Raw genomic sequence first — 20,039 nt, forward strand, 5'->3', positions numbered from 1 at the left:
AGTTCGTAGTGCTGTTAACTCGGTACCTCAATACTTTCCTAATTACGCTTAAATATAAAGTTTTACTAACTTAAATATGCTGAGTTTCATATACTGTAGTTTATTATAACATTACTTTTACCGAATAACCTTTTAGCTATAGTGAAGAGCTTTGTGCTAAATTTTAATAACTCATATCAAATTTATTAACTTTAAGAATATTCTGGAAGTATGATTATCAACACAATCGTTTACATACAATTAAAAATAATTCTCTCGTGATTTATTACACACCACACATCAGTAATTCAACTTATAAAATGCTCGTAAGGACTTTGAACTTATAGAAATCGGCCTATTTTTTGTGTTGATAAATATACTTCCGAAATAATTTTTCAAATATTTTTGATCTTAATATTGATGTTGTGAATCGAAATTTACTGACCAATATAATAATAAATTAGATTCTATTAAACGTCATAATGTTTTATTTAAACTCTCCAAAATTTATTAATTGAAATTATTATACTTAAATGATATATTGATAACCTAGATTTTGAGTTCAACGAACCAAAAAAAGCTGTGTTAGGTTTCAAATGCATTTAAAATATTATTAGTAGAATTTTAGTATTTGTAAATACTTAAAACAAATTATTAAAAATTTTAAAAAATACGTTTCAAAAGGTTTCTTCTAATAACAAAATGTAGTATGTTATCTATATAATATAGTATTATAAATTATCTAAAAGATGAAATCCGTTATTAACGATAAAGTCTTTAGAATATCTTAAAGAGAATCTGCATAGCCCGTGACGCCGCCATACATCTTACACTTTATAACACACTACACTAAGATTACTATCATATATAGTGTAATCTACAATCAATCTGCTTCGCATTTCAATTTTAGGTTCAAATAGAAAATCAATTTGGCGACAAAGGCACGTTGATGTATACCGAGAAAATGAGACCCAACACATGTAAACACATGTAACTGAACCCGCACTGACACACAAAACGCACCCGGGAGTCACCAAACGTGCACGGCCCCAAAGGACGGGCACGCCTGCTGCCAACTACGCTCCAGCTACTGATGTCTTCCAATTCACATCACTACAAAGTAACACCGATAGCGAAACACGGTCTCAAGCATATCGGCCTCTATCTAGGACACTCAGTTCTACCCAAGAGTCCCAGAAACCCGGGCACGACTCCCGTGTAAATCAGGTAGGCCCGTCGTCCTAGGCTATCATCAAACACAGCCGGATCACTGATCCGGAAGGGTCCTCTACACTCGCCCCTACAGACCAACCACCATCATCTCAACTATCTTTAATCGATATACATCATCTCATAATACAATTCAATCTACCAATGGTTTGTGCAACTTACCCGGGCGATGGGTAAGTACTAACCAACCTTCATCGTTCAAGAATCTAACCACGTGAGGCCTGTGACCGTTTTACCAATCGATCACAGCACAACACGGCTCCACCTATGCACTTCTCACGCGCGCACTCCGTGCGCCAACACATCTTTCATCAACGCATGTGGGTTATTACGTATTTATCCTGAAAAATACTCCCTCCGTCTTCCCGAATAAAATTAGGTTTTTCCAATAACATTTCGTCCTCTCGAATATAAATTCGGTCTTCATTCTTTTTTCCATCTTGATATCTCTTATCCAAAAAGAAGTAAAAGTCGCATGGCGTTTACACATTGTCAGAGTGACAAAAAAGGTTTAATACATTTAATTACACTAACCACGCGTCCGAAAAATCGCGTATTTCGCGACAGCCCGTCTTTGATAAAATATGGCTGCCACGCTTGAAACTATATGTTATTGTCCACTTGTAAGCTCAAGAGTCACGAGCGACGACACACTAAGCAAAGAGAGAATAATCGTGTTGGTGACAGACGACGCGCTTCGAGTAACCCCTGAACCTGTGTGGGACATTGGGTTGACCTCAGTGCCACAACAAGCCACTTATATTGTATGTACCTGGCAACCCTTCATGATATTATTCTTACAAGCGTTTAAATAGCCACATAACTTTAGCTATTTTCCACAAATTCACACAAGTTCTTTACTTAAATTAAGATAGAGCCCATTTCCCTTCACCTAAGTTCCTCAATTCTTAAAAGTATACTGCGACTTAACATTTTAATTATTTTACATTAAAAGTTTCTTCGGTATATAAGCGACATGTGTGTAATAAAACAATTATATTCAGTAATTATTATTTATTTTTTTAAAATACATCCATTTTTGTACATATTTTACACGAACTAAATACATATGATATATACATTCTTAAAGGGGTACGCGGTAACAATGGCAATAAGGCTATTATTATGGCAGTAAATATATTTAATTAAATCAGGGAAAGGAACTATTATAATTACTTTAACTTATTGAGTTATATAGTCAAATGCATTTAGTATTTATTTCATACCACATTTTTGCATTCTCTTGTATAAAATGTAACACATGGTAAAATATATAAATGCTTATATAGACTGTCTGGACTTGTTAATTAGGCTTTCCATACGAATTAGTTAATTGACTTTAAAATTTATTTTAATTACCAATAACACAAAGAGATGATATATATACTCGTGAATATTACACTTAAAATAACCGCCTATCTCTTTTTCTCTAAAAATGGCTGACAGAGAAGTCATAACCGGTAAACTTATAAATAAAAATTTACACCGCATTGCCCATTTCTAGTTTTTATTTTTATTTTCAGTACTAAACTAGGCAGAGTAAAATAAATATTAGTGTAAAAAAAAACTTCTAATACTTCATTTCGGAATTACAAACTCTTCATTCGGAATTCAAGGACAGCGGAAGTAAGCGGGTAAGTCAGTTCGTGGTTCGTAATTCCTGTTGATGTAGATTTAATTAAATATATTACAGAATTTATTAACCATTTCTCTATTATTATTATGAAATCATCAATTTTAATTTTTATATTGTCATCAACAAACAAATTTAAATATAATTAAACTATATGATGTTGAATAATGTGGTTTCATTTAGTTTTATAATAATTTTTTTTTAGTTTTAATTCCAATATTTAAAGTAAATAACATTTCAAGAGTTTTGTAGTTGTTTGAAATGTGGAAACTTGATTTGATGACTCATTTGCATGGTTAATATTATAATGTATACATCAACATTGTTAGATTTAATTTAAAAATAACAACTATCGTGTTTCTAGCCAGCTCTTCACAGTAGATCTGCATTCCGAGCTTGCTAACAGACTGATTACAACTGACCTATTCATAATCTTAAAAATAATTGACGGTTCAAAAGTACGTGTAAATGAATTTTGACAACTTGAATAAAGATAGTTTGATTTAAAAAAAAATAGATGTTCACTGTTAAAATAGTGTGTAAAATGTTAAACAATCCAATGAAAGATAAAACTTACACATAGCAGTCATGTTGATATTCTATAATGCATTTAAATTTAATATCCTCTTTCAAACTGACATATGACAGCATACTTAATATTTCACACCAATAAATGCATAGAAATTTACGTATGACCTTTAATGTTTACGCATTTAATTGTTTACAATATTTTACAATAATGTTATAAATTGACAATGGACATAGCTTATAATGTTTTCCAATTTTTTTTTATTTTATCAAGCGAGATCTATTTCAATAAAAAGTGATCCAGCATCACAATTAATTAAAATATTTGATTTTGTAATATAGGGTATTTTAACAAGAACTTTATATTCTAACAAATATTGAGATTGTATTAGTACACTTTACAAAATAAAATTTTCAATCTTAATTCACGAAATTCATTTAATTTCACGAAACTCGTCTGTTTTATATAAGCCAATAATCATTTCTTTCATTTGTTTCTGAGATTTCATTTGATATCGTTTTTATAAATTAAGTCACTGTTGAAAAACCTGTTATAACATCCCGAAATCATTAACAGTTCTTCAAACATGATATTTATTGATATGAAGACAAACTTTGTCCGCACTATAAATTATTCATTTAGAAATAAAAAAGATAGATTACAAACAACATCTAATCAATTTGCATACATAAATACTTTTTTTGACATAAATAAAATTACTTTCCCCATAGGTAGATCAAGTTCGACTACTTAAGATAGTTCTAACATTTTGTTTACCAATACTTCATTATTGTCTAATAAATATAATTTTTACGAGATAAGTTCGGCTGGGTATTGCGATCTTAGTTTCAAGATTTCCTCCATCAAATCTATCCTATTATAATTAAATGATTATGTTTATAAAGTTATCTTATTTTTCCAAATTTGTTTAAAAACTTGTCACTTGTCTATTACATTATTTCAGTTTAATATTCAATCATACACATATGTTTCGGATAAACTGCCAACTTTTAACTCTAAGACATGAGTCATAGTAAAATGCTTTTCAAATTAATATTAGTCCAAAAACATAATTTCAATGAAATGTTTGCCTTAAACAATTACCTAAATTGATTATTTTAACCAAACAATTGTGGTAGGTATATTTTAAGCATTGCTCTAAATCTCAAGACAGGAACCAAAACTTTACCACACAATTCGGGTAATTTCTTAATGTTGCCACATACAAAACAAACTAAAAAAAAATTTTATATATAATTTGTTATGTTAAGTATATTAACCCTTTTTATTCATTTTGTAATAGAAATTGTCATGCAGTAATACAAATTTCTATTTGTAAATGAGTCTATTTACTCATTTTGCAAATGATTTCATCTAGTTTAGACTTAATTTTTCTATAAAAATGGTGTTTCTTGATGACAGTTTTTATTGAAGAGTAATCTTCGGAATATTAATTTCATTACCTGATAGATATGGACATATGAATAAACTCAGTTCTGTAGTGCGGCTTGCTGCTTAAGACGTTTGGAGGTCTTTTTCGGCCGTCTACAACGTAAGAAATCCTGAATGAGAATGGCCGAGACAATAAAATTGACAAAATATAGAAATATGCATGAAATAGTTCAATAATTATTTAAAATCAAGCTCGGCATTTCTCATACAGTGTCCAGGTCTTAAACATCGCAATAAGTATAGATTTTTTCTAAATTCCTATTATTCAGGATAGTATACATACCCTATATCCTACAATTCTCTCAATTGAGATTCAAAACAAAATTTTTTGACATGGTATTGTAGTTACTACCAATTATAGATCGAACCGGGAAATTCCATCAATAAACTCAATATTTTTTCTAGAATATTCACTATATCTCCATATTTTTAATGATAATGATTTTCAATAAGATCTAATTCAATTCAATAATTAAAAGAAGTTAAATTAAATGACGTATCGTATAGCTTATTCATTTTCAATAATGTGATAAATTGTATTTGAATGTTTCTTTAATGCTCGGTTGATCAGAAATTATTTAAATTTAATAATAAAAATTACGCAATTTCTTTTATTCCACAATAAATGGTATATGACAGTAACCTGTATAGCTTGAACAAGGCAAAGGCTAACATAAAATAGCTTCTTCAATAATTGGCTTTTAATCACCTACTAACAATAATTCATGACTAAACATAACAGATGTTAAAATCTATTTTGCACTAATTAGTATTACAAAAATATTAAATAACACATGATTGATTAGCTACAAACCTGTTATAAAATAAACATATTTATTTATGTTAAACCATAAGTACGTAATTTATGTTTACTTTGTTCTATGTAAAAGAAATTATATAACAATATAATATTAAACAACAGTATACAGATAAATTGATTATTTGTTCCATTGCACTAATATAAAAGCCTGCACCAGTTTAAAATACCCATAGCAACAACATAAAAACTGTTTAAGATTTTAATATTTAACATAAACATTATTAATAATTGTTCAATTTATACATTGTGCCTTAAATTATTTTATTAACAAACAAGGTTTTTACCGGCTTGTTATGTGTCTAGGTTCCATATGTCCTGTGTCGCTCAAGGCTCTAAGAACTACATTGCCATTGGGTAAAATTGAGATCCAGGTTATAGAGCCGTGGTTTAACGATATACGAAGCCATCCTTCAGGAGGAAACTGTAGCGCCCTGAAATTTAACAAACAGAAAAAGATGAGTACAAAGTAATAATAATATAAATAGTTATTACCATCATGACTGCCCAGACGCCCACTGCAAGGTATAGGCCTCCCATCTATGATCATGATGATTGGTCTTGCGGTACCCACATCCATCTACTTCCCACGACCTTGACTATGTCGTTGGTCAACTTTGTGGAGGGCTTACCCACGCGGCGTATACTGGCTAGTAGTTGGCACTCGAGAACCTATCGACTCCCACAATCGTTGGTTGCAAGAGCAAAATGCAATTATTTATAATTTCCATTAGAATGCGTGAGGCCAATAATTTCTAGCAATGTAAAGTCTTCAGAGGCTAATAGTAAACAATAATGTAGTTATCCAAAATTTGAAATTTATTAATTAGCAGCAAATAGGTAAATACGGCGAATGTGAGCTTTTACACCTATAACTCATAATTCTTTTACCAATAATTAATAAATTAAACATCACAAATACAGTTGTTATTACTATTAATAATTTCAGTGAATGTACCTTCGACTTAATATGAGAAAACGTTTTTTGTTTTTACTTTTTTAAATTACTTCCCCAAATAATTCTCTTGCAAAACTAACACTAAGCATAAGTCCTATTAAAAATCTTTTATAGTGGCGTATGCCTAGCAGTGAACCGTCTATGGGGTGAAATTATGGTGATAAGTCACAGGGCCAAAGGGAATCATTTTAAGTCACATTTTAAGTCATCCTAAACTTAAAAGAAGGGTTTTCAAAACCTATTGTTGAATAATTTTGTAATAGTAACATGAACTTATTACTAGGTGATGCGAGGGCAGTTAAGGTTGCAGAAAGTCGCTGGATGCAGGCAGCCTCCCCCAGTGGGCGTCTATTGGCTGATATGATGATGATGAACATGAATATTTTATTTATTTTAATATAAAAATAGAATCAAACTCACTTGCACACAAAGAACCTTATAACATTAGCATGACAGACGAGGATAGTGTAGGAATCCGTGGTCTGCTCGGGCGGTGCTCTGTAGAAGTAGCGGCGGAAGGCAGCCTCAATTCGCGCCCCGTCCTGGAAGAACTGCTACACGTGCCCAACCATACTCTGTTAATTTATTGCCCAGTATTGCTGCAACCCTAGTACCTCAATCTACTATATCATCGTTTTTTTTTTAAATCTGACCAAGATGTTATCTTAGAGTAACAGGACTACATGCGTCGAGTTTATTATATAATAATAAGTACAACATCAATCAATAACTAACACTAATTAGTTAGGTTTCATGCAATTTGAAAGATAATTACAATACATATTATTTACAAGTCTACATAATTTTTTGGTAGACATGTCAACTGTTTCTTTAACTAATCAGTATTTCCTATAAATTAGTAATTCTACATAGATTAAAGTTAACGCAGTTAATTTGAAAGACCTTAATATTTATTTATAATTATTTATTGTTAACTAAATATTTCTTTATAATTACTGTAAACTAATTAAATAAGGCGCACTAATATGTTAGGTACACTAATTTTATTCAGGTAGTTAACGGTATTAGGTATGCAAGACTGGGCTAAAAATAGTTTATTCTATAAAAATTCTATTAGATTATGAGTCGGCAAACTTCCCAAACAAGAATATATAAGATATACAACATTAAAATTGTTTTAGAGATACACTTCTTTAAAATGTAAATTACATGTTGTTATAAAAAATACATAGTACGAAAATGTTTCATAAATCAAGATTAAGCCAAAATCGGTTGATGGAATGGTTGGTGGCTGATATTTAAACAAAAGTGTAATTTTTTAAATTATAGTCAATATACATCATATATATACATATGAGTGTGTGTGTATATGTGACTATCAGTTTTTTATATAATGCTTGAAATCGGGTGATAAGGTAACTAATCACCCTATCACCTACTACAAAATGATAATTTGGTTTTTATTTGTACATTACATTTTTAAGAAAGTTAAATCATTGTTTTTACTGGGGACGCAAAAAAGTTGACAAAGAGCCAAATATGGTTCCAACACTACAGTTTGCCGACCCATGCACTAGATCTATTTAACAAAATTACAATAGTAAATTGAGAGACACTCCGCAATAGTTCACAGCCAGGAATTATGTTTTAATTAAGAAAAAAAAGACTTAATTTTTAATTTCATTATTTTTTATGGAAACAAAGCGTTAGTGTTACAAAGTATCTCTTTGCGTTTACTAAATAATGTGCATAATATATACAAATTTATTATTTAAAAAAATCATATTTAATGATTGTAATACAAGATATACATCAATATTTATATATTACATTATCAAACAATACATGTGTAAAAAGGTGTCAAGTAAATATACTGTTTATAATTAATCACAAGTAATGGATTAATTACATTTTTAGGTGATAACCTTTTACATCACATACATTTTGTCAAGATCATATTACAAATTATTTCACACAGTTAACAATTAGTGTTTGGTTTTGTTTAAAAATATTAAGCTATTCTGTTATAAAAATCGAAGACTGTCATGTAACACTTTCAAATTATTATAATTTACTTGTCAAGTTTGATCCTACACAACATCTTTTACGTCAACTTTTTTTGACCATTGATTACACTGCTGTCCAAAAGGCTTTTGCAGTTTACATGGATTTAAATGAAAAGAGAGCAAAGTGCTTAGCCTAAAACTTTTTTTAAAGTAGCGCAGCCTGTGCACCAGCAGACTCACGCTCTGCCACTATATATAATTAAATCTACACATATTCATATGGTACAACATTAAAATCAAATTGCCACCAGACCAGAATTTGGATATTCAGATGCATATAAAACTAAGCTTGAAGTGTAGACTCATTATGGGCTGCATTTTTGTAAATTAGCAAGTGAGACAGATGACTATACATGCTTGCATGAGTGAGATGGCAAATAACATCTGTTTATGTGCAGATAATATCTAAATCACTTAGCTGAATTAATTAACAAGGTGAAGTGACAGTGGGCAGGCTATATATCCGTCAAAACATCCTGGAATGCAGGCCACATACTGGTTAGTGTAACTTAGGTCATCTGCCCACACGGTAGACGGACTGTGCTAAGGTTGTTAGAATGCTCTGCATGCAGGCCACTTTCAACTGGTCCTATTGGAAATCTATGGGGAACCTATGCCAGTGATGGAAAGCCTATAGCTGTGTATGATGAACTCATAGTAGTTCCCTCCACACTATGTGAGCCAAAAAATAAATTTAGTTAAATATGCATCTTATCATCCAATGTCTATCCTTTCTGTGTAGATTAAATTGCTATTTGTTTTATAAGTATCAAATGTCTATATTAGTAACTTACTTTTGGCTCTGGCGCCCAATGTCCAACTGGTGGTTCTGGAGGTATTGGGGCCCCTTCTTCAATCAATTGACAATCTTTTACTTCTAAATCTTGAGGTAGATGCTTTGCTATTAGACATGCCGTCTCCTGTGCTCTAGTCATAGTAGACCTTACAAGTAAATCCCATTTTATATCTAAGTTTGCCAGTCTTTGCCCAGTCAGATCTGCTTGTATTCTACCTGTTATGAATAGTTGTTAAATATATTAAGATAATTTAATAAATCAATAAGCTACTTGTTAAATTCAATCAATGCACACAGTTTTTTTTTAAACATTGTCTCTATCTTCATATAATAAAGTGCAAATTTAAAAATTAATGACATTTTTGTTATATTTGTTGCAATGCCTAGTTTAAGACAAAGAAAATTATAAGATAAATGAAGAAGTCATCAATGAGTCTAGAGTATATTTTGATTTTCTTAAAAAATGATGTTTCTTTAATTTTTTTTCTTTATAAACAGTCAAGTAGGCTTATAAATTAAAACTTTTTTATACAAGAAAATATGCAACAATTAAAATGGCAGAAATTTAAGATGTAAACATTATAAATGTGCTAAATGGGATACATAGATTATGATGACTGACTAAAAAATATCTTTGCTAACTTGTTCAATATTTTACTTATCACTAGCTGTGGCTGTGTCCTAGTCCACAATGACTTTTACAGAAAAAAAATTGCTTTTAGAATTTTTGGTCCAAAAATTTTTGCTAAATATAAGAAACCTAAGTTACTTCTTTTTATACCAGCTATATATATATATATATATATATATATATATATATATATATATATATATATATATATATATATATATATATATATATATAGCTGGTATATTATTATTATAAAAGACAGATATATATATATATATATATATAGTAGTAGTATTTACCTAATTCTGTCAGCACTCGCTCCTTATCAGTAGCTCCATCTAGGTTGTACTGTCCATGCCTGATAAGAAAAAGATGCCTCACAGCTTTACTTTTGGCTTTCTCAATTTGTTCATTGTATCGATTTTCATCCTCAGGTTTACTTGGAGAAGCTGGCTTCACAATAGACTGTGGTTCTCTTCTAAAACAATTGTATTAATAAACAAATCAATTATATTACAATAATTCAACTTAATATAAAAATGAAATAAAGTATCTCTCACTGTAACAGTAATTTTTAGGTTTCTGTAATTGCTAAGCCAAGTATGTTTTATTACTAAACCCTTTTGTAGCAGAAAAGTTTTATGGTAAAGCCATAACACACCTTCAAAGCAACCAACAATTTGTTACATCAATTGCTAGTATAAAATTTACTGCACATTACACATATTGCTGGCTGATTTGCACAAACAGGCTTTTTTATAGTGGGGTGATGACGGATGATCTTCTTAGTCATAACAAGCAATGAAAACAATATCCAGGGAATATGGTAGAAACAGTTAAATAAAAATAAAAGATATTTAAGTTACAAATAAAAGTATTCTCATTTTAAAAAATATGTTGGTGGCTGCTCAAAATCTCACAGTTTTCTAGTAATAAATTATGGCCTCCAAGTTTCAATAGCCCAAATTACATATTCTTCTTAATAATTTTTTAAAATTTATGTTCTTAAGTTAGGAGATTTCAGATTGAGAATTCAAAAGAGAAGTTGTCCACCTATTGCATTCTAGCTATTAAGCATTTAATTATAATGCAACTTAAATAGCAACATCGGCGCTGCTGGAAAATTAATTATTATACAAATGTTAAAATAACGGGAGGCATTTTCCTTTTGCATATTAAATTTAACATTTTTAAACAATTATAAAATAAAATGCTTCACCGGCAAGAAATGGAAGGGAGTTGTTAGTACCATTACCTATATGCCATTACCAGTCTCCCCTCTATCGAGATATAGATTTGGCACATGTTAAGCTTAAATTCCAAGGCTACTTTAGTAACTAAAAATCATGATAAATTGTTTTTTTTAAGTAATTATAATCACTACCATGTAGATAAATAAGTAATAAGAAGCAATAGAATGCGTTTGTTTACAATTAGGTCATATTCATATCGACCTCGATACAAGCTGTTAAATTTCTCACCTGTCCCAATTTTTCTCCCATTTAACACTCGGCGTATAATTAACGGTCCATGAATTTTGCACATCAAATTTCTTTTCAGATTTACCGATAGTATAATAAGCTAAACTACCGCCTACTGCGCCTAGACTAATAAGAGCAATTTTGTGTAATCTAGAGAAAGTAGCCATAATTCTAAAATAACAAATGGACAATTTTCTTTTTTACAACATTTGCAACGTGGTGTTATTCAAAAGTTGAAAGATTTTTTATTATAATTTCTTTTTAGGTCAAAGATATAAAAATAACCTCAAACTGAAACCGACAATCACTAACATCAATTTTTAAGTCTCTCATACGTCAAGGCTAAAGGTCTAAACTTTACAGCCATTCTATAAAAATATTTTTAGAACAAACACTATCTTCAAAAACTGAAACCAAAACATAGGGATTACATTTTAAAATATCGTCATCTATCAGCATTTTGGCGTAATTCTACCATAAAATTAATACAACGTTAAAAACGTCAATAAAAATTTAAGCGAATAAATATATTTATTCGAATACTTAGAAATGATTAAAATTCCAGAATTATCTATTTAGTAATGTGGTGGGAGTTACACTAAATTTCCTGGTTCTGTGAAGTTGGAAGCTTCTTTTGATGAAGAGTAATAATATTTTCATAGTTTGACAGAATTTGTATACTTAACTATTCTCTACAAAGTGAAAAGTGAATGATGTAAAAAATTTGTGTAATAAAATAAAATGCCGGTTTTTTTGATTTTATTTAAACATTGATATCGATAAAAATATCTTTGCCTTTGTGGTGATCTTTTCAAAAGTATACAAAATATTGTCTTTTGTAACGAAGAACTGCTTTGGCAGTTATAAAAAAATCATATTTTTCAAGTTCTCGTTAATGGCAATTACTAATACAAATTTTTTGTTGTGGTAGCTCTATTGTTATTACGTCAGAAAGATTTAATTTAAATTTCGTAAAACGGCTCTTTAAAAATATTTTTGTATAAGTTTAGTATCAAAATATCATTACTTATAAATTAAGGCAAACTGAAACATTTTAGAACAACGTAAGTGTCCCTCTTATTTTAAATTTTTTATCATTACAATTATAATTGAATAATAAGTATTCAAGTATGCGATTTGAAATCGCGGCCTGTTGTGTTGAATGTTAAAAAGTTTTATTTGATACAGATGCAGGCCGTATATTTATTTAATCGCAGTGATAATGAAATCCTCGAAGAGTTATTGCGAGTATTCAGTACGGGCCGTGGAACCTCTCGCGAGCAATGGAGTCTGCAGGCAGAACTATTAGTCGAGCCTGTTGGTTGGGATGCTCTGTGGAAGTTGTCTAAAAACTTCTGTAAAAAATTTGGTACAGTTTATTATTATTTACCTATAGTAATAATTAACCACCCTCTATTATCCTAATTAACTTTTATTTTCAGATGTGAGGTTTCCATGCATTGCTTACGTATCTATTACGTCTGTAGACTTTGAGGAACTTGCAGCCAATGTAGAAGTATTAAGTGTTCAGCATGAGGCTGTAACATTACCTGAAGCTGTTGTTGATGTACCCCTTGTAGATCTATGGCCTACTATTCAGCAGAAGGAGCAGTGTGTTAATGCAACTATGACAGCTGAATTTATTGACCTCTTACGGTATACTATATTATGATTAATCAATTTTATTGCATTAAAATATTAACAAATTTATTATTTATACATAGATTTTATTGCTAAAATAATATACAAGTTGATTCATTACAGATGTAAAAACTTTAATGAGGTGAATGTATTTATTGTTTGCTGTCAATTAATGTCTTAAATATAAAAAAATATTGTATTGATAACATAGTATAAATTTAAAATCAATTATGGTTTGCTATCAATCCCTGCTGACTTTGTACTAGCAAAAATAATGCTTCTCATAGAAAAAATAAACTGCTGTAATATGTTTTAGATCAATCATTTTATACACGCTGAAATCAGGTGTAAACTTTAAAGCTTTTGGCTGACAAATGATCTATACATTCATTCCTTTAAAGTTGATACATCTATAATGAATCATCCTATATATATTATAGTATCTGAAGTGGCATGCATTCACTAGATTTCATCTCCACATTCAATCTTTGTAATCTTTGTACACCTGTAACCAATGATGCTCTTTTATTTCTGATGATTCTGTAATGTTCATTATGATTTATTAAAAGTTATTGATATTGTAGTAATAAATTATTTGTAGTTCATTTATAAATCTAAAGGTCCATGAAAACCAGAGGGTCATCTTCAGTCCCACACTTAAAAGGTCAGCTTGGACACACTAGAACACAAGACAAATACATACATACATGGGCACCATTCCTTTCAAACCAACTAATGAATGTTTATATGAATTTCTCTTTTAAAAAGTATTGTATTTATTATCAGTGTAGTTTTTTATCGGATCTGCAAGGTTTTTGGTAAGTTAAATTGTATCATGTGCAATAAATATATTATCATTATTATTTAACAGATTTTTCTATCATAATATTTGGATGCCATGGGATGATCAAGATGACAAAGTTTTGCTACCAAATACAATCGAAGACAGAATGCACCTCTGGTCAGAAATCCATAATGGTACAATACCAAACTGTGTTGCCAGATCTATAACCCTGCTAAGGAGTAGTGCCATTGACGCCCATGAGAAGTTGAATGACTTGGACAGTTCACTAAGTGATGGCATTTTAGCAGATGATGATGGTAAATAAATTTTTAAATTTAAAAAAGTTTTAATCCTTACGCAATGATAGTGTGCTCTCCTGGAAGGTGATTGATGTACGTACACACAGCTCGTCGCGCAAATGACGTGTGATGGAGACATTCTAAGTCACAGGTCACATCGCGCCCTATTCAAGAAAATAGCGTCACCTATTTACAGCGAAAGAGTTTAAAAAATGTTAACTCAAATTAGACTACTGTAGGCTGTTATTGTTACAGTAATTGATTAAGTAAAAGAAAAAAACCTGTTAAATAATAGAAAAAAAAATAAATGACACCATGTTATATTACTATTAATTACTATTTTCAGATTCCTTGCTACCCCCTAACTATATATCAATGTGTGCTGAAATGAACGCTAGATTAGATGGTCTAATGTCTAAGTGGACATTGTTTGAGAATCCATTAATAAGGGAACAATATTTAGCCAAATTGAAACATCAATGGCAGAAGAACAAAAGCAAGAGAAATGTAAGTTTGCCAATTTTTATATACACCATTTTCTCACTTTGCGTTGTTTCGAAGTTGAGTCGCTGCTTCATTAGTACTAATGTTCACTGTGCGTCGTTAGATTTTCGAGGTTGCGTTGTTTTCATTTTGTCTTTAATTTTTGTTCAGAAATTTTCTTTTTTTTTCTGAAAGATTACAACACTTTTCTTTCTAATTGCGCCATGCCATCAAAACTCGGGGATTTCCTTTGGAACTTAAAATCATCGCAATTTTAACACAGTTTTATTTTCACTTTTTTTGTGTGTTGTGCTTTTTTTAATGCAGAATAATAAACTTATATAAATTTTTGCGTGTTGTTTGTGGTTACAAATAAGGTAAACATTTTAAATGTTAACTTTGTTCAATTTTCTTATTAAAAGGTAGTACTAATACCATGGAATTTATGTTCGACCCTTACATAGTTTACTGTAGAAAATCTTGATTCAATTTGTGTCTTGCTTTTTCGGAACATAGTCAAGGCTCTAAAGTTAGGTATTGGTGTGTATTAAAATATTAAGTGTCAAATGTTTCTCAAATATTCAATGCTTTTCCTTGATATAATTACAGGTTGTTGCTCTTTGGCAAGGAGGGTCTGTTACAGAATTCAATGACATTTCAAAATTGCTTGTTTCTAATCTCACAAATGAACATAACTTAACAGTTTTGTCATCGGCAGAAGATGGGCTGTCTTTAGAGCCAGAAGAAGTGGTAGTTTGTAGTAAAGAGTATGAGCTGCCAGAGATGCCCCTGTCACAAATTTCTATCTGCAGTTTTAATGGTGTGTAAAATATACTTTTTAAATAATCCTTGTCTCAGTACGGAGGAAAGACAATATATTTAAATGCATGCTTACTTAAAGTTGTTTTTAGCTAAGAAATATTTTTTATGTGTCTACATCCATCTGTATGGATCTGCAGCTATAGTTTATCATCTCACTTACACCAGCAAGTATATTTAATAACTATCTCACTTGCACAAAAAAGTGTATTCATCTATCTCACTTGCACAAGCAAGTCTCTTACATTTTGTAAATATGTACCTTATGTGCGTAAGTGGGCTCATAAAAAATAAAATAAAAACAGGTTCTTTTTAGTTAACTTAATCAAATTTATGTAATGATATAAATATTATCAATTAAAACAAATTCTAAATACAGTGTGTCATTTACAAGATATATTTTTCATGAAATAAGTTTCTTTTATTTACTTGTTATTTATATTTTACTCATTTAAATTTTCAGGTACTATATTAAAAGCAACAGATATGAGATCATGTTTGCTGATGCTGAGTGAAGATTGCAGGCTACAAAATCTCACCTTACACTGCTCACAAGTAAACACCATCATTGTGATGCGGAATGGAACACTTCATATTAAGAATTGTGTATTTGCAGAGGAACAGAAAAACTCTCAGGTGTGTCTATAAGCTATATTGTTGAGTTCTGGAAGTTACTGGGTATTTGCTGAAGTTATCAATGACATTGGCTTATTTCGATAGAACATCTAATTTAAAAGCTAGAGCTTAAACTGTTGCTAATAAAAAAGTGGTCAAAGTCTTCAGCACATTGCCTACTTAAATCCCATGAAATGGTAAATGTCAATTCGCAAATAATATGTAAGAATTACCAAAATTCACATTAATTATATATATTTAAATGCTCAACTCTATGGCCATTAATTTTATTCTTGGATTTGTGTGGTAGCGTAAATACTTCGTATCGCGACGAAAAGAGTGAAATTGGTGTATATTAATAGATATACATTTATCAAGAGTAAATTTATTCTTAATAGATGACAATATTTCATTTATTTTCAGATTGATTTTGCGCAAGGCATTGTAGCGATGGCAGGAGCAAATATCATCCTTGAAGATTGCACATTTGAAAACTTCTATTCTGGTATTGTCATTCATAGGGGAGCAAAGGTGATTATATGTATTAAATATATTTTGTTACAGTATACACAAAGGAACAGTCTCTACCCAAAAGATTCAAAAATAATATGTACAGTATGCAAATAGATTTAAAAATATATTTTTAATATGCTGTTTCCGAAAGTGTACACATTGATAAAAAGCAATTAGAAAATTTACAACAGTTATAAACAATTCATAAATCATTAGTTAACTATTATTAAATACTTTTATTTCCTAACAACTATGAAGAAGGAAGAGATAATGAAATGTAATTCATGTTGCAATTTTAATTTTTAGCTGGAGCTTCGAAAATGTATTTTAAAACAATGTGGTGTGGGAATACAGATGTATTCAGGGTCTCATGTGAAATTAGAAAACACGATAATAATGAACTGTTCAGAACAATCCATCCGTTGTGAGGTTGATGAAGAAGGCTGTGGAGAAATTAATGAGTAAGTGCCACAAAAGTATTATTTAAGTTCTTTACAAATAATTAATGAAAAACCCATTCTAGTATACATTATCTTCAGTTATTTTGGCTTTAAAATTATGGTGTTGTACAAGAAGATTGGTTATAGCTGTAAAAGCTTCAAAGGGGTGAACATGTTGGTCATTTTCAATAAAATATTTCTTGGATAATGTGTACCATACCGAAAAATCAATTACCAACCTATAAATGGGAAAAAAAGTTTCAAAATTCAAATTACTAAATACTAAAATTAATTATAGTTTAACTAAAATACAACAAGAGCTCTTACGTGCTCACAAGCAGGAATAGCTTGTTGTCTCTTTCACACTGGTATGAATAGTGATCTGTCACTATTGTCTTCTTCGTTTTTAGCCGATAAACGCATATTTCAAGTCAAAGACCTTCTCAAAGACCAGCGACATCCAGCGTCTTCCCACGACCTTAACTATGTCCTCGGTCCACCAAGTGGGGGCCAATTTTTGGTTCCAATGGCCATCGGCTGCACAACCTATATGCGCCGTCTACTGCCACTTCAAAGAAACACTAGCTTATTTAGTATACATGTAATAGGCCAACTTCAACTTTCAGTAATTAGATCTCAGAATATTCTGTGAATATGTCAACAATGATAATTAATACAATTACTAAAAAATTACTAAAATCCTATTTATAAACTATAAAATACAGATAAATTTAAATGACTATGTGGTTTCAGGATGGAGAATTTACAAATCATGCCAAATTGTAAGATTGGAACTGGCAATTTGCAAAAAGAAGTTTTGATTGTTCAACAAAATGTTAACTTGGTTTAACCAATTCTTATTATTAATAAAAATTAAAATATTAATTAGTTGTATTGTATGTACTGTTTGTTACTTTTGGTGCAGCAATTGGTCAACTTTTCCTTATGGTTAAATGTTCTTTTTTATTAAATTATTATATATAAAACCAACTTCGTTATTGAAAATAAACAGTTGAATGTAATAAAAAAATGTAATTTAATGAAAGTTATCTGCAATTTTTTTATAATACGTTTTTATTTGACTTGCGTATTGGTTTCTTTTTTAACTTAGGGTTGGAATAAATGTTAATTGTTGTTGTAAATATCAACGAAAAAATTAAATTGCTTAAAAATTGTATTACTTGAATTATAAAAAATACGTACCTTAATAAGTAAGAATATTATCAATAACATTAACTTAACATGCACATGCAATTTAATGTTAACAACACATTGAATCACAAAATATACATTGGTCAATATAATATATACATTGGTACTTTCTGGTGATTGATGTAAACACCAGATTAAGTTTTTGAATAATTTAGATTGATTGAGCAATATTATTTTGATTAAATGTTACTATACATGTGATATATTTTTTAATATCTCTGTAATGTTTTGTAAATGTTATAAAAAATAATGATATTATTCAATAAAATACACTTTGTACCCAGATAGTTCTTGCTTGCTGTGTCACTGTCTGGTTGAATTAAATAAAAAGTTAGTTTTTTTACCTGTTACTATATTATTTTGAAATAATATTGTCATGCATGGATTATCATCATCTCATGTACTTATTTAAAATTATAATACCTGATGTTGGTTTTATGGTACAATATTTCTTTTGAACAATTTAAACTCATTGATTGTTTGAAATCTCACCATAATGAAAAAAACTATCCATTACATAATGCGATTCATGTCTGGCTATATTTAAAATTAGCAATCTTTAGTGCGAGATGATTTACATGAAATGGTTTACGAGTGTTTCTTGTATTATTGTTACCTGAGAATGCTGTTGCTGTTGTAAAATTACTTATTTAGATTGTCTTTTAAAATAAATAAAAACAGTGAGAATAATGTCACAATTGTGTTATTTATTAGTAATAAACTTGCAGCTAAGAAATATGATGGAATAAATGTATTATAACTGTGAGCTTTAAAGTTGTGTATATGTGTCGGAGTAGACAACATTTTTGTTTAATTACAATTGTTTGTATTAGTTATGATTGTAATATGAATATTTAATATTTTTTCATAAATCTTGTTTTAATTTCCCATTCCCTTAACTGTTAGCACTGTTTTGTTATAATGAATATTGGTACAACTTTTTTGGGACCGGACTATTACATCTACCCATTAAGAATTTGCAGATTTCGCGGGTTTAAGCAGGCAGAGCACAGACAGCACCATGCCTAAAACTTCGTCAAGTAGTGAGGCTTCGGTTTTGCCTATTACATACTACCGGATATATACCTATTTGTACAGTTATATTATATACCTATATATATTACCGGATTGGGCGGAGAGTTTGATTGAGCTTTTAGATCTCTTTTGTTGACGCTGCAGAGTGACTAGGCCCAAGTGGAAAATATTATTTAGCTTGGAGTTTCTTTATTGCATAGGTTGGCAATTTTTTGATATATTTTGTATGTTAGTATTTTTACAGGCCACAATACTGGGTAACAAATACTCGGATCTGATCTATGCTGAGGATGGAAATGGCTCATTCACTAATATGTTAAAAAATTTTGATGACTACGACTTTTTATCCAATTTTACGCTCTTGATTCAAATTAAGGAAATGAATCAAAACTAGTTTAATTTATTTTGCTTAGGTCCTTAACTGGACTTAGTGTCCTAAACACATACACACACAGGATACACGTAAATACACACACACACACACACGACTTACAGTTTAGACCAAGGTTTAGATTTATCATCATCTATTGAGACGCCTTATGATTTGTCATATTTAAAAAAGTAATAAATAAAATAAAGTGAATTATTTATTGAAAAAGACATTAGTAAATCAAATTTATAAAAAATAAAAGTTTAGTGTGTAAGTTTAATTAAAAAATTGTAAC

General features: G+C 30.0%; 2 protein-coding genes across 4 annotated transcripts; one reads left to right on the forward strand and one right to left on the reverse strand.

Annotated features, from left to right (window-relative positions):
• Window positions 1-3,827: 3,827 nt before the first annotated feature.
• On the reverse strand, window positions 3,828-11,819 carry Pgam5 (Phosphoglycerate mutase 5). Of its 3 annotated transcripts, none has more exons than XM_068767406.1 (6): window positions 11,534-11,819; window positions 10,352-10,527; window positions 9,420-9,637; window positions 7,019-7,152; window positions 5,928-6,074; window positions 3,828-4,916 (listed from the first exon to the last, which is right to left on the reverse strand). In XM_068767406.1, the coding sequence occupies exons 1-6, from the start codon at window positions 11,698-11,700 to the stop codon at window positions 4,862-4,864; spliced, it is 897 nt and encodes a 298-aa protein (XP_068623507.1). In that variant the 5' UTR covers window positions 11,701-11,819; the 3' UTR covers window positions 3,828-4,861. The 3 variants fall into 3 exon arrangements, with proteins under 3 accessions (XP_068623507.1, XP_068623506.1, XP_068623504.1); XM_068767405.1 differs by having other exon boundaries at window positions 7,019-7,149; window positions 10,352-10,530; XM_068767403.1 differs by having other exon boundaries at window positions 10,352-10,530.
• Window positions 11,820-12,509: 690 nt separating this feature from the next.
• Window positions 12,510-18,077, forward strand: nesd (nessun dorma). The gene is made up of 10 exons (XM_068767588.1): window positions 12,510-12,597; window positions 12,722-12,902; window positions 12,976-13,189; window positions 14,046-14,275; window positions 14,604-14,764; window positions 15,350-15,560; window positions 16,023-16,195; window positions 16,598-16,705; window positions 16,994-17,148; window positions 17,881-18,077. The coding sequence occupies exons 2-10, from the start codon at window positions 12,722-12,724 to the stop codon at window positions 17,975-17,977; spliced, it is 1,530 nt and encodes a 509-aa protein (XP_068623689.1). The 5' UTR covers window positions 12,510-12,597; the 3' UTR covers window positions 17,978-18,077.
• Window positions 18,078-20,039: the final 1,962 nt, after the last annotated feature.

Source organism: Battus philenor, unplaced genomic scaffold (genome assembly GCF_028537555.1).
Source record: "Battus philenor isolate CCGP_79_NKW_IND1 unplaced genomic scaffold, ilBatPhil1.0.hap1 SCAF_23, whole genome shotgun sequence".
NCBI lineage: Eukaryota > Metazoa > Arthropoda > Insecta > Lepidoptera > Papilionidae > Battus > Battus philenor.

Coding starts and splice junctions, on each gene's coding strand:
- Pgam5 (XM_068767403.1), bottom strand. CDS start 11,700: ATGGCTACTTTCTCTAGATTACACAAAATTGCTCTTATTAGTCTAGGC. Junction 9,638..10,351: donor GCGAGTGCTGACAGAATTAG/GTAAATACTACT, acceptor TATTCATAACAG/GTAGAATACAAGCAGATCTG. Junction 4,917..5,927: donor CCTAGACACATAACAAGCCG/GTAAAAACCTTG, acceptor CTTACGTTGTAG/ACGGCCGAAAAAGACCTCCA.
- nesd (XM_068767588.1), top strand. CDS start 12,722: ATGCAGGCCGTATATTTATTTAATCGCAGTGATAATGAAATCCTCGAA. Junction 14,765..15,349: donor AGAACAAAAGCAAGAGAAAT/GTAAGTTTGCCA, acceptor ATATAATTACAG/GTTGTTGCTCTTTGGCAAGG. Junction 15,561..16,022: donor TTCTATCTGCAGTTTTAATG/GTGTGTAAAATA, acceptor TTAAATTTTCAG/GTACTATATTAAAAGCAACA.